At 26.5% G+C, this 14906-nt stretch overlaps 2 protein-coding genes across 2 annotated transcripts; both read left to right on the top strand.

Moving 5' to 3' along the window:
- Positions 1 to 704: 704 nt before the first annotated feature.
- K444DRAFT_514985 (uncharacterized protein) lies at positions 705 to 887 on the top strand (the record flags this gene model as incomplete). Its single annotated transcript, XM_024873561.1, has 1 exon — positions 705 to 887. A coding segment is annotated over one exon (183 nt), but the record flags the coding sequence as incomplete, so codon positions are not given.
- Positions 888 to 13174: 12287 nt separating this feature from the next.
- On the top strand, positions 13175 to 13399 carry K444DRAFT_516025 (uncharacterized protein; the record flags this gene model as incomplete). Its single annotated transcript, XM_024873644.1, has 1 exon — positions 13175 to 13399. A coding segment is annotated over one exon (225 nt), but the record flags the coding sequence as incomplete, so codon positions are not given.
- Positions 13400 to 14906: the final 1507 nt, after the last annotated feature.

Genomic DNA, 14906 nt, shown 5'->3' with positions numbered 1-14906 from the left:
CGAACTAGCGGCCTAGTTTAAGGTAACTATAGAAACTATTTTAGAGAATACTATAGTACTTTTAATAAAATACTATAAGTTTTATATTAGATCTTCTATATTTACTAGACTATATTATTATAAGTCTATATAGTTAGTATTATATTATATAATTATATTTATTTAATCTAGTATAATGGATTCTAATATTATATGAATTTATATACCCTAAAACTAATTTTTAATCTTTTTGCTTTGTTTCTATCTTTTATATTATATAATATCGGCCCTATATATTTATAAAAGTATATAAAAGTTTCCTTTAGGCTCTACTATACTTCCTTTATATAATATCCTATAGGTAATCTATCTATTACTAGCTAGAGAGAATTAGACTACCCAGAAAAAAGATTATAGCTAATATCCTTTATAATACTATAGAAATATAAATAGAATAGTAATAACAAGTTTTGGGTCTATCTTATTATTAGAGGATAAAATATTTCTCGAATATTTCCAAAATTATTAGCTAATCTTATAATAGTATAGATAAAATAATAGCTGCCCTCTTTATATCTCTTCTTAATATCCTAAAAATATAACTTTAAATCAAGTTCTATAAATTATATACTAGTATTCTTCTATAGTACTTCTCTGGCTCTTATCTTTATAAGATCTTTCGAATACTTATCTCAATATATAGATTAGAAGAATAGTATACTTATTTTAAGGGCATTAGACTAATACTTTCAGGTGCCGTTTCTATAAATACTATTAAGTTCTATATATATAGAAATATAAAGCGGATTCTGTCTAATATAAATAATAGTTATAAAACTACTTGGGTTTATTTAATAGCTACTATTACTATAGGTATTATTATAAGTACTACTATAAATCCGATCTGAGTTATAAAGACTAGGCTATAGTTAAATAGATTATTAATTCTCTAATAAGAATAATTTGGGATTAAAGAATATAAAAGTAATATGAATTATACCCGCCAAATTTTATAATAAAAAAGAGTATAGGGTTTATATCGGGGCTTAATAGTAAGCTATTTAGGGGTTATAGAAAGTATACTATACTAGGTCTTATATAAGTAGACGAAGCTCTTTCTTACTAGAGAAGAGCTATTATTATCTAAAGAATTACTTTAGGATAAGGCTATAGGATAGAGTATAAGACTCGATACTACTAGAAATATAAAGTTAGTTATAGTATTTATTATATATTTATACGAGGTATATCCTTCTAAAACCCTTTCCTTCTCTCAAACTAATACTTTATAAATAGGTAGTAAGAATCAGGCTATAAGAAGTTCCCGAAAATAGAAAATAAAAATATACTAGCTTACTTTAATACTTTTATCTAATTTAGAAAAATAAGGGCTTTGCCTCTTTTTATAGAGGTTTTACTTTATATCTTTTAAGAATAGTTCCATTTACCGCTATTATATTTAGGGTTTATAAAGCTATCTTAAAAGCTATAAACTAGATCGGGCGATTTATATAAGAGAGTATAGAAGTATTATAGTAAAGTATTTGGGATATATATTAATTTGGTTCTTATATTAAATAGAAATAAAATATTAAAGCTTTACTTAAAACAAATTATAAATAACTTAAAATAGAAATAAAATAGAAACCAAAATCCTATATTAGAACGGAAAAACTATAGGCCAATTTTATAAGACAATCGGATTTGGCTAGAACCTATAGTTAGTTAGCTTAATTAGCCTATACTAATAAACTATTAGCTGCTATTAATAGAAGTTAATAATTAATACTTACCTCTTTCTACTTTTTAGGAACCTGTCTATTTCTATTATAATTAATATAGGCTGTTTTACTATCTGCTATTCCCGATTCTTTATAAAGACTATACTTTTCTATTTCTGGTATAATAATAATAGCTATAGACTACTAATCAAGAATTACTATAAAATAATAAAATATAAAATGTAATTAATATATCTTTAAATATAAGAAGTATATATATATATATATATATATAATTTGAAGGTATAGCTTAATAAGCTATAGTTTCTGATATATATTAATAATAGGCTCTAAAGTAATTTATATTTGAGGCTATAGTATTTATACTCAATCCTATAATAAAGACTATAAAATAAAAACCGGTTATAGTTTATAGTAAGTCTAAAGTATAGTTTATAATAAGCCTGAAGTATGGTTTATAGTAAGCCTGAAATATGGTTTATAGTATATCTGCTATATTTTAAACTTGTAATTAAATATTAGTTATTCTATTATCTACTAATAGGGGGCCCCTAAAGATTAAGGGTTTGCTTTTTATTAGAATAAGGTAACCTATATATACCCTCCAAATAGTTTATAGCTATATTTATTCTTAATAATATAACTAGACTAGGCCTATACCTCTATTACTAATTATCTATATACCTATAGGCAACTGCTCTTATATTATATATATATAAGCCTTATCTCAAGCTATATATATAGCTTATATATTACTAGTAGGAACTCCTCTATAATAACTTTTACTTTCTCTTTATTAGCTATAATAGTTATAATTAGCCAGATTTATAAATACTTTTTCCCTAATAACTAGTAATATACTATATCTTTTTTATATTCTCTATAAGTTCCTTAAACCGAGTTTTGAACTTATTAGCCAGACCAAATTATATATATTAAGGCGGGTATAAAGGAAATTTAGTTATTAGTAGTATTATAAGAATTGCTTGCTTTTGCCTATAATTATATTAAATTAGAGATATATTATCGAGAATACTAAATACCCGGTTTTAAGAAATACCTAATTATTATTATATCTCTATCTATAGCAGAGAACGCTACTAAAGGATATTATAATAGGCTTAGTAAAGTCGAAATATAACTATTTAAAGCTAGAAGTCAATATTATTAAGTTTTCCCTAAAACTTTATAATAGCTATAATAGAAGGATTTACTTATTAATTACCCAAACTCTATTCTACCTATATCTAGCCTATCAAAATTTTCTCGATTTTTTAAAGTCTTTGGAAAATTCTGAAAACTTTTTAGATTATAGAAAATATTCGAAATATTACTTATTATATTAATTCTTCGAATTTGTAGTATTAAGGTCTCTAAAATCCAAGTTAAGCGGAAAGGAAGTATAGGTAATTAATAGGTAAACCCTTCTAGGCCTATAATTTGTAGTTATATTTATTTAATAGTATTCGGAGAATTGGAATAAGATTAAATCTCAAAGAATTAAATTTCTAGAATCTTTCTAATTAAAGCCTAGTATATATTTAGCTAGAACAGTCGGATTACTTAGTAAATTATAGTTTGCGGGACATTTGCAAACTGCTAATAGTTTTTATTTCACCTCTACTACAGATACCTAATTTCTGTTATATATTAGAATTCCGCCGGACGGATAGTATAGGATAGGAAAATACTTTTTCGGTAAAAGTAATAATATCTTTAAACCTAAACGTTATTTGACTTACTATAATAGCTCTAATATTAACCCTCAAGTCTATAGCTTTAATAAATTTATTACTAGAGAAAAACCCGCAGAAAGCCATTTTAGAAAATAGGGTTTCCTATATAGAAGACCCCGTTATTAGAAATCGAGTTAATAAGATTATATAAAAGGAATTCCTATTTAAGATAAAAAAGAAATTAAACTTTTGCAAAATAAATACTTGTAATAATAAGATAAGTAAATAGACTAACCTATATAATAGCTATATTTTTATTAATATATTCTAGTATATTTAATATTCTCTCGAGTTCTTTTTTAAATAGTCTAGCCTAGAATTATATAAAGCATTCGGCTATAATTCAAGTTATATATATTTCTTTCTAACTAGAATAGAAATAGAGGCAGAGATAAAAATAAAAATACGGGCTTTTATAGTTTAATTATAAAGTAGTAAATTACAAATAGTATTCTATAATAACTTGTATTTTTTATTACTACTTATAAAGGCTACTAAAAATAGTTTACTAGAAACCTCTCTTAATTAGCTAAAATAATCGGATATTAAATAAATCAAAGTTAAAATAAAGAATAGTAGCCTATAAGCTTGAATTATATTATTCTTATTATAGAAGCTAATAAATACTATAGAGCTATATTAAATAGTATATTTCGCTTTATAATTATATAAGATAAAGTAATTATTTGAATTTATAAAACGAAAAGAACTCGAATAATAGAGTAAAATATATCTTTTAAATAACTAGAATCTCAAGTAAAAAGTTACTTAAATAGAAAATATAACTATTAGAATAAACTTTAAGTTTAATAACTGAATTTGGTATAGAAAGATACTAAAAGGTAATACTTCTTTTATTATAGAACTTATAAAGTTAAGAATATATTGTAGCTAGTAGTTAAATACTAAGATAAGCTAATAGAAAATACGGATTTTAAAGTATATTTATCCCGTTTTATAGAAGCTAGTAAAAATATATATATTAGAATTATAACTACCTATAATAACTAGTAGCTAAAATAAATATGTGAACCGTTTATAAGGTTCTATATAATACCGATATTTCCTTATTAGTAAGTTGAATATTACTCTAATATTTACCTATTATATTATATTCTACTGAAATTATCTTTACTAGTAAAATTATATACTAATAAATAGTTTAATAACTTGAAAATTCATCTAATATATAAGAAGTAAAAAGAGATATTCTATAAAGATATATTATTTTATATTAATATTATATTAAAATACTAGATAATTCATTTATTATATATAGGCTTATATTTATTATATTTTTATATTTCTGGTTAGAATAATTCGAGAATCTATTTATAGGATAAGAGAAAAGTAGTACTTTTCCAAAAGTTCCTATATACTAATTACCTATAAAGGTTTCATTACTTCTAAGAAAATATTATAAGAAGTCTATTTCCCTTAAGAAATATATACTAGTATTACTACTTAAGTTTATAGATTTATTTATATTATAATTTAATTAAAATAACGCCCTTATATAGTATATAGAAATAAGAGTACTATTTAATAATATACTAAAATAAATAGATATTACTATTTCTATAGAAAAAGTTAGTAATATCTTTACTATAATAAAAGAGACCTTACTTATAGTAATATCCTTAGTTCCGGATACTTAATAGAATAAGCCTAAACTAATTACTATAGTAATATCTCTATTATTTTCTTTTATAATTTACGGCTTTTAAGACTAGTATATATATTCTAGATCTAGATCTACTAGCTCTAGTACTTGCTTTTTATTACTTGTTTCTTGGGATAAAACCTCTTTATTAGAGGTATTAGCTCTTATAGGCATTTTTAATTTCAGCTTCTAAATAGCCCTTCTATATAGAATTATCCGTTATTTAATTATAATACTTTCTTTCGAATTAAACTCGGGGCCTTACTAAGCCTTCTTTTTAGTTTTATAGATATTAAAGTATATTATATATTTATATATTTAATCTATCTTAAGATTATAGAAGATACAAGTTTTGTAATATGAAATATCTATAAATTAGATCTATTAGCCTTTTTCAAATCCTATATATTTTAAAAATAGAAAGAAATATAAATAGTATAATATTAAAAGAGGTTTTTCTATAAGAATAATACTCTTAGTTACTTGCTATTATAATTCATATAAGAGCAGAAGAGCTTTTTATATCCGTTATAATTATTAACTAGATTATTAGTATTATTATTATTAGAGCCCTTATAATCTTTCTTATTAGAGAGTTTAGAATTAAAATATATAAAGCATTTCTATAATTCGGTAAATAAATACTATATATAAGACTAGAAAGTAGTTAGAATTAATAAACTATAGCTAGAACTTCCTATTACAAACCCGGAAAGCTTTAATATACTTTTATAGTTCCTTATTACTAGAGAAATACTAAAGGCAAGTTTAGTACTACTAATATTTATTAAGATTTCTAAATATTTCATTTAATTATTAATAGAACAAATTCTGGAATAGAAGTACTATATTATATAAAAATTAAAATAATATAGCTAATTAGTTAAAATTAGCCTTTTAGTATAGATAATTACTATTACCGAGTTTTAGCCTAAATTAGTATAGTTATATTTAAATACTAGTAGACTAGATAAAGGCCCCTATATAATAGATTTAATTAATATACTATCTTGGTAATTAGTAATAAAGTATAGAATATACTAAATTCCTTATACTTTTATATATTTAAGATATAAATTCTATAAATACTAATATCTCAAATTTAGTAGTCTTATTAATAAATCCAAATACCAGATTATATACTCTTTTAATTACCCTTTTAATAATATTTAATAGTACTTTCTTAATATAAATATCCGTATTTCTATCTTTAGAGATTTAGTTTAATATTATTTAACTTTAATATAGAATTAAAATATATACTAGAAAATAGTTATTTATAAGATAGTATTATAAGATATAGAGAAATATAAATTATATAGGGGCTTAAGGAAGAATAGAGACTTTACCTATAGAATATATAATAGATCTGGAAAAAAATAGAGCTAAGATCCTTTTTTATAACCTTATTAAGGCTTTATAAAAACTGTTACTATTTAAAGAATATTAAATATCTCGACTAAATAAATTATATAATATATAGAATTAATTATATATATAATATCTGAAAGAAGATTAGAAATACAATTATATATCTTATTACGGCTTTAGGATAGCTAGATTAAATTAGCCGGCTAACCCATATATATAATACTTTTAATTTCAAGTCTATTCTCTATTGGATTTTCTATTCTATAGAGATAGTAGTTTACTAAGAAATAATATAAAGTATTAAAGAAGTTATAGATTATATACTTATACTAGTAGATAGATATTAGCTACTAAGTATTAGAAATAACTCCTCTTTTATAGCTTTCGAGATCTAATTACTTATAGATTAGCTTAACTAATTAAATCTCTAATCCAGACTTTAAGCCAAGACGAAATTAATTATTCTAAGTCTAAGATTTACTAAATATAATTCTCTATATCTTTTCTATCGGGTTATAGATAGCAAATATATTTAATAAAGTAAAAGTTACCTATATATAATATAAATATATACTAGAAACCGTTATAGAAAGTATAACTTATCCAAGTATAAAAGGCTAGTTTACCTCAAATACTTTTATAACCCAAAATAAAGAAGACTAAAGTCGAGAGAGATATAAAAAAGCACCCGATATAGTTTACTATATAAATATATTTGGCTATTTAATTCTCTTACTTTTAAGACAGAAAATAGTATAAATTACTAAAACTAAAAAGGCTATATATTTCTAAAGTTAAAGAAAGAATAGTTATTAAAATTTGCAGAAGGTTATTATTTCGTATTATTAACCTAAAGTAATATTAGCTAGAAATAAATATTTCGAGCTAATCTTAATAAACCAAATTAAAAGCTCAGATATTAATATATAAATAAAAATAATAAATCTATTAAAGAGTTTATTAAGGAACTTATTGCCTATATAAGAGATATATTATATATTTTTATCTTATTAAATATTAGTAGAGGCTTTATACTGGTTTTAATTTAAATAAACCTCAAATATTATTACTAAGATACTATTTATAAGTAGCAGAATAATATAAATATTATAATACTATTTATTATCTTTTAGATTAGTTAAGATAATAGAAGCTATAAAATTCCATATATACTATTAAATATAACTACTACTATTAATAAAGTCAGATGAAAGATATAGTATATTACTATTTACTAAGGCCTATATTTTATTTTAAAGTCCTATAGGATATATCTAATAAGCCTAATAATAGAACCGATATTAATAATTATAAAGAGGTATACTAAGGCTATAAAGGATATAGGATCTCTTACTAGTAAAAGAGGGCTATATACTATAGTAGGGATTTTATCCCTATTAGTTACGTAGTACGGTCAGGTAACTACCAGACGTCTATATATGCGGTTTTATATATATTTCCTGCTCTCCTTCTTAGTTCTTAGAAAACAAACCAATAATTAACCTTTACTCTCTAATTTCATACCTCACTCATATACTGTAATCCCATACTGTAGAAGCCCATTCTTTACTCCTATATTACTCCGTATTTTATATCCCTATTATATTGGCGACCCAGGGAAGATTACGTCCTGGAGCTCTATTATCATATATCTCCCTTGCAGTATAGGATTACATTCAAGCTTCAATTACATTATTCGTATAATAATAACAACCTCTCCTGTTTGGTTTAAGACTCTCTCTTATTCCTACTTTTACGACTATCTCCCAATCTATCGCATTTTCTACTAATTCTACGGATAATACAATCTCGTCTTCTTGTCTTCTACTTCTCTGTTCTCTCTTGCCAAGTATTACGATTCAGGCTTCAATTGTATTGTTCGTATAACGATGATAACCGGTCCTATTTGGTTCAAGACTCTCTCTTTTACTTACTTTTACGACTACCTTCAAGTATACCGAGCTTTAGCTAATTCTACGGACGCCGTAATCTCGTCTTCTGCTTCTCCGTTCTCTACCAAGCTTTAGCTTTACGATTCAGCCCCAATTGTATCAATTTCGTACGAGAACAATATCTTTTATTGGTTCAAGACTCTCTTACGACTGAATTTCAATTACTTTACAACTACTTTGTATTCGCTTCGATTTCTACCAATTCCACCGGCTGTATAGTCTTCCCTCTGCTTCTCTATTCTCTCCTGCCAAGCTTTACGATTCAGCCCCAATTATATCAATTTCGTACGATAATAATGTCCTTTATTGGTTCAAGACTCTCCTCTTACGGCTGAATTACGACTGCTTTGTACTTATATCAATTTCCATTGATTCCATCGCTTGTACAATATCGCCTGCTCTTTTCCCCGATCCCCCTTTATTTATAAAGCTAGATACTTTACAAGTCTCTCGGTCTTACTTCCAGTATATCGATGAGCTCGTATAATACAGAGATCCTTCCGATTCTAATATTCAAAGCCTCCTTGCTTACTACAAAGAACTGCTCCGGCAAGAGCTCAATTATATATACTTTGGGATCGTATCTTTTATAATTCTTTCCCCTCCTTTGTATCTCTCTCCCGATTGGCCATATGATATTAAAACTCCTCCGCCTCTATCTTCTCCTTTGCCTTTAGCTTCTCCTACTATACAACTACAAGAATATAAGTCTCCATTCCAGACGGACGAAGATAACGAGATACCGGTATAGGTTAGTCAAGCAGTGGCATATATGATATATAAAGCTAGGGCTATATGGTGGGCATAAGTAGTTAATTCCGTACGATTTCGACGATTTTCGATGCTCCTTTACTTCCCCTTTATTCGGTTCCGAGCCCTGTGGTTTCCGTGGTTACAAGGCTTGGGCATACTTCGATTTACGGTTCCCTCCTTCGATTTACGGTTCCCTTTTTCGATTTACGGTTCCCTTCTCCGATTTACGAACCCTTCTCTCCTTCGATTCTTCTTTATACTTTCGACTTCCGATTCCTTTCCCAATTCCGTACGATTTCGACGGTTTCTGATACTCCTTTACCTCCTCCTTATTCGATTCCAAGCCCAGTGGTTTCTGTAGTTACTATGGCACTTATAGAGGCTCTGGTATACTTTACTTTACGGTTCCCTCTCCGATTTACAAACCCCTCCCTTATTCGATTCCCCTTTATATTTTCGGCTTCCGATTCTCTCCCCTTTTACATATGATTTCGGCAGTTTCGATACTCCTTTACCCTCCCCCTTATTCGATTCCAAGTCCAGTGATTTCTGTAGCTGCTATGGTAGTTACAGTGGTTTCTGGCACACACTTCGATTTACGGTTCCTTCCTCTCTAATTTGCGGTCCCCGCTTCCGATTTACAGTTCCCTCCTCTCCGCTTTCCGACTTTCGAACCTCCCCCTACCTCCTCCAAAACCAGTAATGCCTGCATTACGGCAGTAATAGCAGAGGTACTGGTATATATATTTCGTACGATTTTGGGTACTCTTAGTAGGTACTTTGAATAGTGCTTTAGGTACGATTCGTACGATACGGCAGAGAGAGTATTTCCTTATACTTTGGGTACATTTAGTATCAAAGAGAGAGTTTCCTTGTATTTTGGATACGATTTAATATCAAAGAGAGTGTTTCCTTATACTCTGGGTATGTTTAGTATCAACGAATATCTCCTTATACTTTGGGTACGTTTAGTATCAAGAGAGAGAGTATTTACTAGTACTTTGGGTGCAATTCGTATAATACGGCAGAGAGAGAGAAAGAGAGAGTTTCCTTATACTTTGGGTATATTTAGTATTAAAGAGAGTGTTTTCTTGTACTTTGGGTACATTTAGTATCAAAAAGAGTATTTCCTTATACTTTGGGTACGATTTAGTATTAAAGAGAGAGAGTACGTATCTACTAGTACTCCGGTACGATTCGTATAATACGGTAGAGAGAGAGAGAGAGTTTCCTTATACTTCGGGTACGATTTAGTATCAAAGAGTATCTCTTTATACTTTGGGTACGTTTAGCGTTAAAGAGAGTTTACGGATACTTTGGGTACGATTCGTACGATTTTAGGTACGAAAAATAGAGTGTTTACTAGTGCTTGGACGACAAATTGAACGGAAAATATAGGGGTTTGGAACCGGTAGTATATACAAGATAGAGTATATAATATTTACGATTATTAGAATACTTCAGAGATGGGTTTGAAGCTCTTGTCTTGTAGTATATTCAGGGGACAAGCATTTGTAGGTAGGGGAAGTATATAGTAGGGATTTTACCCCTATTGGTTACGTAATGCGGTCAGGTAACCACCGGACGTCCGTATATCCGGTTTCATATATATTCCCTGCTCTCCTTCTTAGTTCTTAGAAAACAAACCAATAACCAACCTTCACTCTCTAATTTCACACCTCACTCGTATGCTGTAATCCCACGCTATAGAAGCCCATTCTTTACTCCTATATTACTCTGTATTTTATATCCCTATTATAATACGGCTCAAGAAAACCCTAGAATCTATATAAAATTTGGTTAAAAAGGAAGTAAAATAGGTAATAGCCTCGTTTTATCTATAGAGTTAACAAATATAATTAATAAGAGAATTAGTAAGGCAAATAAAGATATAGTAGTAGTAAATATAAGAAGAATATATATAGGTTACCTATAGCTTCTTCTTATATATTAGATAGTATTCCCTTATTTATAAAAAAAACTATTAGGATTAAAAACCCAGATAAATATAAAACTTGGTTTTTAATATTATATTAAGATTCAAACTTTACTTGATTATTATTTCGGTTCCTCTATTTGCGAATATAATTCTAATATAGCTTACTAACTTAAGAAACTATAATAGACTTGAGTTCGAATTACTATATAATTAGAAATAGAGTTATTACTAGGTAATAGTTTATAAAGTATACTATATTGCGAACTTTTAAAGATTAGCTATAAGACGGTTTATATATAAGCCTGAAATATAGTTTATAATAAGCCAAAAATATGGTTTATAATAAGCCTAGAATATAGTTTATAATAAACCTAGAATACGGTTTATAATAAGCCTAAATTATAGTTATATATACTAACTATATTTTTATATTTATACTTATCTGCTAATAGTAGTACCTCGAATATTAAAAGTTAATCTTTTAGTTTTAGAGATATAAGTAAATAGATATATAATTATATTCGCTTAATACTATACTAGTTTATTATTCTAAAGAGTATTATAAGAAGTCAAATATAACTGCTATAAGAATTAGAATTCCTGTAACCCCTTTTTATATATTAAATTAAATCTCTTTACTTTAATCTCTTTCTCTTATATAGATATTTAAGTTAGGTCTTCTATATAATCTACTTCTAAAAACGGAATATTTTACTAATAGTTAGAGGCCTTAATATAATAGTTTATCTATATAATAAACTAATTAAGCTATTTATTATTATTATTTAGTATCTAATATATATCTCTAGTTAATTCGAGAATAATAATACTATATATAAGCTAGTATTCCGTATTAATATCTTGCTTCCCCTATATTACTATATAGAGAATTAGTAAAGCTATTCTAATTATCCAAGATACTAATATATTATACTCTAATTATAAAGTATTATACCGGTCCGGTTTATTAAGAAATAATGGAATTAGCTTCCCTAATTAATAGTATAATATTAGTTATATATAAATAGACCTCTATATAAATAATAATATAAAAACTAATAAAGATATAAAAATATAGCTCTCTTCTATAGTTTTTATTATTATCTTTTATATTTCCGGATATCTAGCTCTTCTAGTTATTATTTCAACTCTTTTTATCTAGTATATATCTTATTTATCTTCTAACTAAATTCTACTACTATATTATTAATAGTAGAATATATTAATAGCTCTTTACTAATCTAACCTCTTTTAGATACTCAAGCCTCGATTCTGGACTTCTTATTTCCAGGCTTTATCTATATATTTACTACTATTTAAAGGTATCTTAATATTAACTTAAATGTCTATATTCCTCTACTTATTTCTTTGAGTTATTTATATTTAGTTACGGATATATTTATAAGTATTTATTTAAATTACTTAAGACTTATTACTATAAGAACTTCTTCTATCTAATAGATGAACTTGCTTTCTAATAATTAATAGCTTTAACTATTTATTTTCGATATTATAAGAATATATATAATATATTTATATTATAGATATCTTTTTAGAGCTTTGCCCAGAATACTCACTCTTTTCTTACTACTACTGACTTAGCCTTTTTATTAAACCGCTTAAGAAATAACCCTTTAAATAGTAGGAATATAAGTAAAAAGACTCTATATTATATATCCTAAAATAGATACTTTTCTATATAATATAAGGGCCGTTTACTTTAGTTCTGGTATTAATATTAAGCTAGAGAGATTAATAGCCGAGAAAAGGCCTCTATTTCCTACTTTAGTAAATCTTTATAAATTCTCAGGAAACTGCTTTCCGAGTACTATATCAAGTATATAAACCTTATTTAGGACAAAACCTGTATCTATAATTACTAAGACGGCCGGTAAACGAGGTTTATAATAGGAAATAGAAAATATATTAAGACAGTTATTCTTAAAAAAGAAATAGAAGAGAAGCTACTAAAAGATATTAAAGAGTTTCTCGACCAAATATCTCAGAGATAGTATTCTAACCGGGATATCTCCTACTAAAAGAGTTACCTGCTATATAGTCTCCCGGAAACTGGAAAATCAAGTTTAAGTAAGGCTATTACTAGGTATTTTAGTTTAGATATCTATATTCTTAATCTCTTTACTATTAATAAAGCCAATCTAATAAATCTATTTACTAAGCTCCTAAGTTATTATATAATTCTTTTAGAAGATATTAATATTATAAGTTCAAATCAAGATACCGAAATAGAGGACTCTTACTAGACCTTAGCTCCCTTTCGAGTATATAAATCTGCCTCTAAAAAGATATTCTTATCTACTATTCTAAATGTTATTAATAGTATAGTATTATAAGAAGGCCGGATTCTAATTATAACTATTAATTATATTATTTGCCTTAATAAGATACTTATATAGCCTGGCTATATAGATAAGAAAATTAAGCTCGGGCTTACTAATAAGGAAATAATAGCTAATATCTTCCGTCTTGTTTTCAAGCCTATAAAAGGCAATATTGTTTTACTAGAGGATACTTAATTAGAAGAGAGTAGAAAAGTCTATAAAGCTATAATAAGTTAGTATAAAGAGGCTGAGAGAGTTGAGCGATTAGTAAAAGAGTTTATAGTTAAGGTACCGGAACTGAAATTCAGTCTGGCTGAAATTCTCTCATTTCTTCTAGAGTATAAGAAATTACTAGAGGAAGCTATTAATAATATAGAGCAACTTACCTCAAAGCCCATTAGACCAGAGTTAAAGCCGCTAAAGATATCCGAAAATACCAAGTCTGAAGATATCTAGTTAGTATAAATTTAATAAAGAGTAAACCAAACTTTACTAATAGTTCATTTAAATAAAATAAGGGATCTTTAATAATGAAAGTTTTAACCGAGATACTTTAGCTAAATAGTAAGCTATATACTTCTTTTATATTTCTAAAACTTATAATATAATAGGCTTCCCTTTACCTCTATTAGCTATATCTATATTATAGGCTATTTCTATTATATTAAGTCTAGCAAGTTATACTTCTAACTATTTGAGTTAGTCGGCTTTTATAACTAGAATTCTAGTAGATCCGGTAGAAATATTAAAAGATATTTCGGATTACTAGATTTAATTTAATTCGTAAAGGCTTATATATATTAACTATTATAAAAATATATTAGATAAGATTTTATCTATATATAATTCTTAATTTGGTTTAAGCTAATAGTATTAGATATAATAATTTGCTATCCTATATACTAGAAGATAATTACTTGAATAGAAACTATATTTAATAACTTAAAACAAATTTATTAGTTAATATTAATAATTATACCAAAATCAGGTAGTATTAATAGAATTCAAATAGTATTCGAAATAGAAGGTATATTAGTTTTAGGTAAAATAGAGATTAATATAAATATATATTAATGGATTATAAGAAACTTATTTAAATAGAAGTTAAATAGTTATTATTTAAAGTTGCTTGCAGTATCCGAAAATATTAAACCAGAAAATGCCCTGCCCGAGATAGCTCAAGTTTCCAAGCCGGAGTTTAAAACGGAAATATATATTTTTATAGACTGTAAATCAAACTCTACTAATAGTTCACTTAGCTACCATTTATTAATAATAGCTCTAATAGAGGTGATTTATTGCAATCCCTTGCCAGTATTCCTACCAGAAAGTATATAGAGTAATAATTAAGTAATAGAGACGGCAGATGCAATAGCTATAATAAGGCTAGATCCTACTCTATTATCTTACCTCTTTTCTTCTCGAGCCT

The sequence above is a fragment of the Hyaloscypha bicolor genome (assembly GCF_002865645.1).
Source record: "Hyaloscypha bicolor E unplaced genomic scaffold K444scaffold_10, whole genome shotgun sequence".
NCBI classification, from domain to species: domain Eukaryota; kingdom Fungi; phylum Ascomycota; class Leotiomycetes; order Helotiales; family Hyaloscyphaceae; genus Hyaloscypha; species Hyaloscypha bicolor.
Note: the sequence above shows the minus strand (reverse complement) of the source record. Positions and strands in the feature narration are given on the sequence as shown.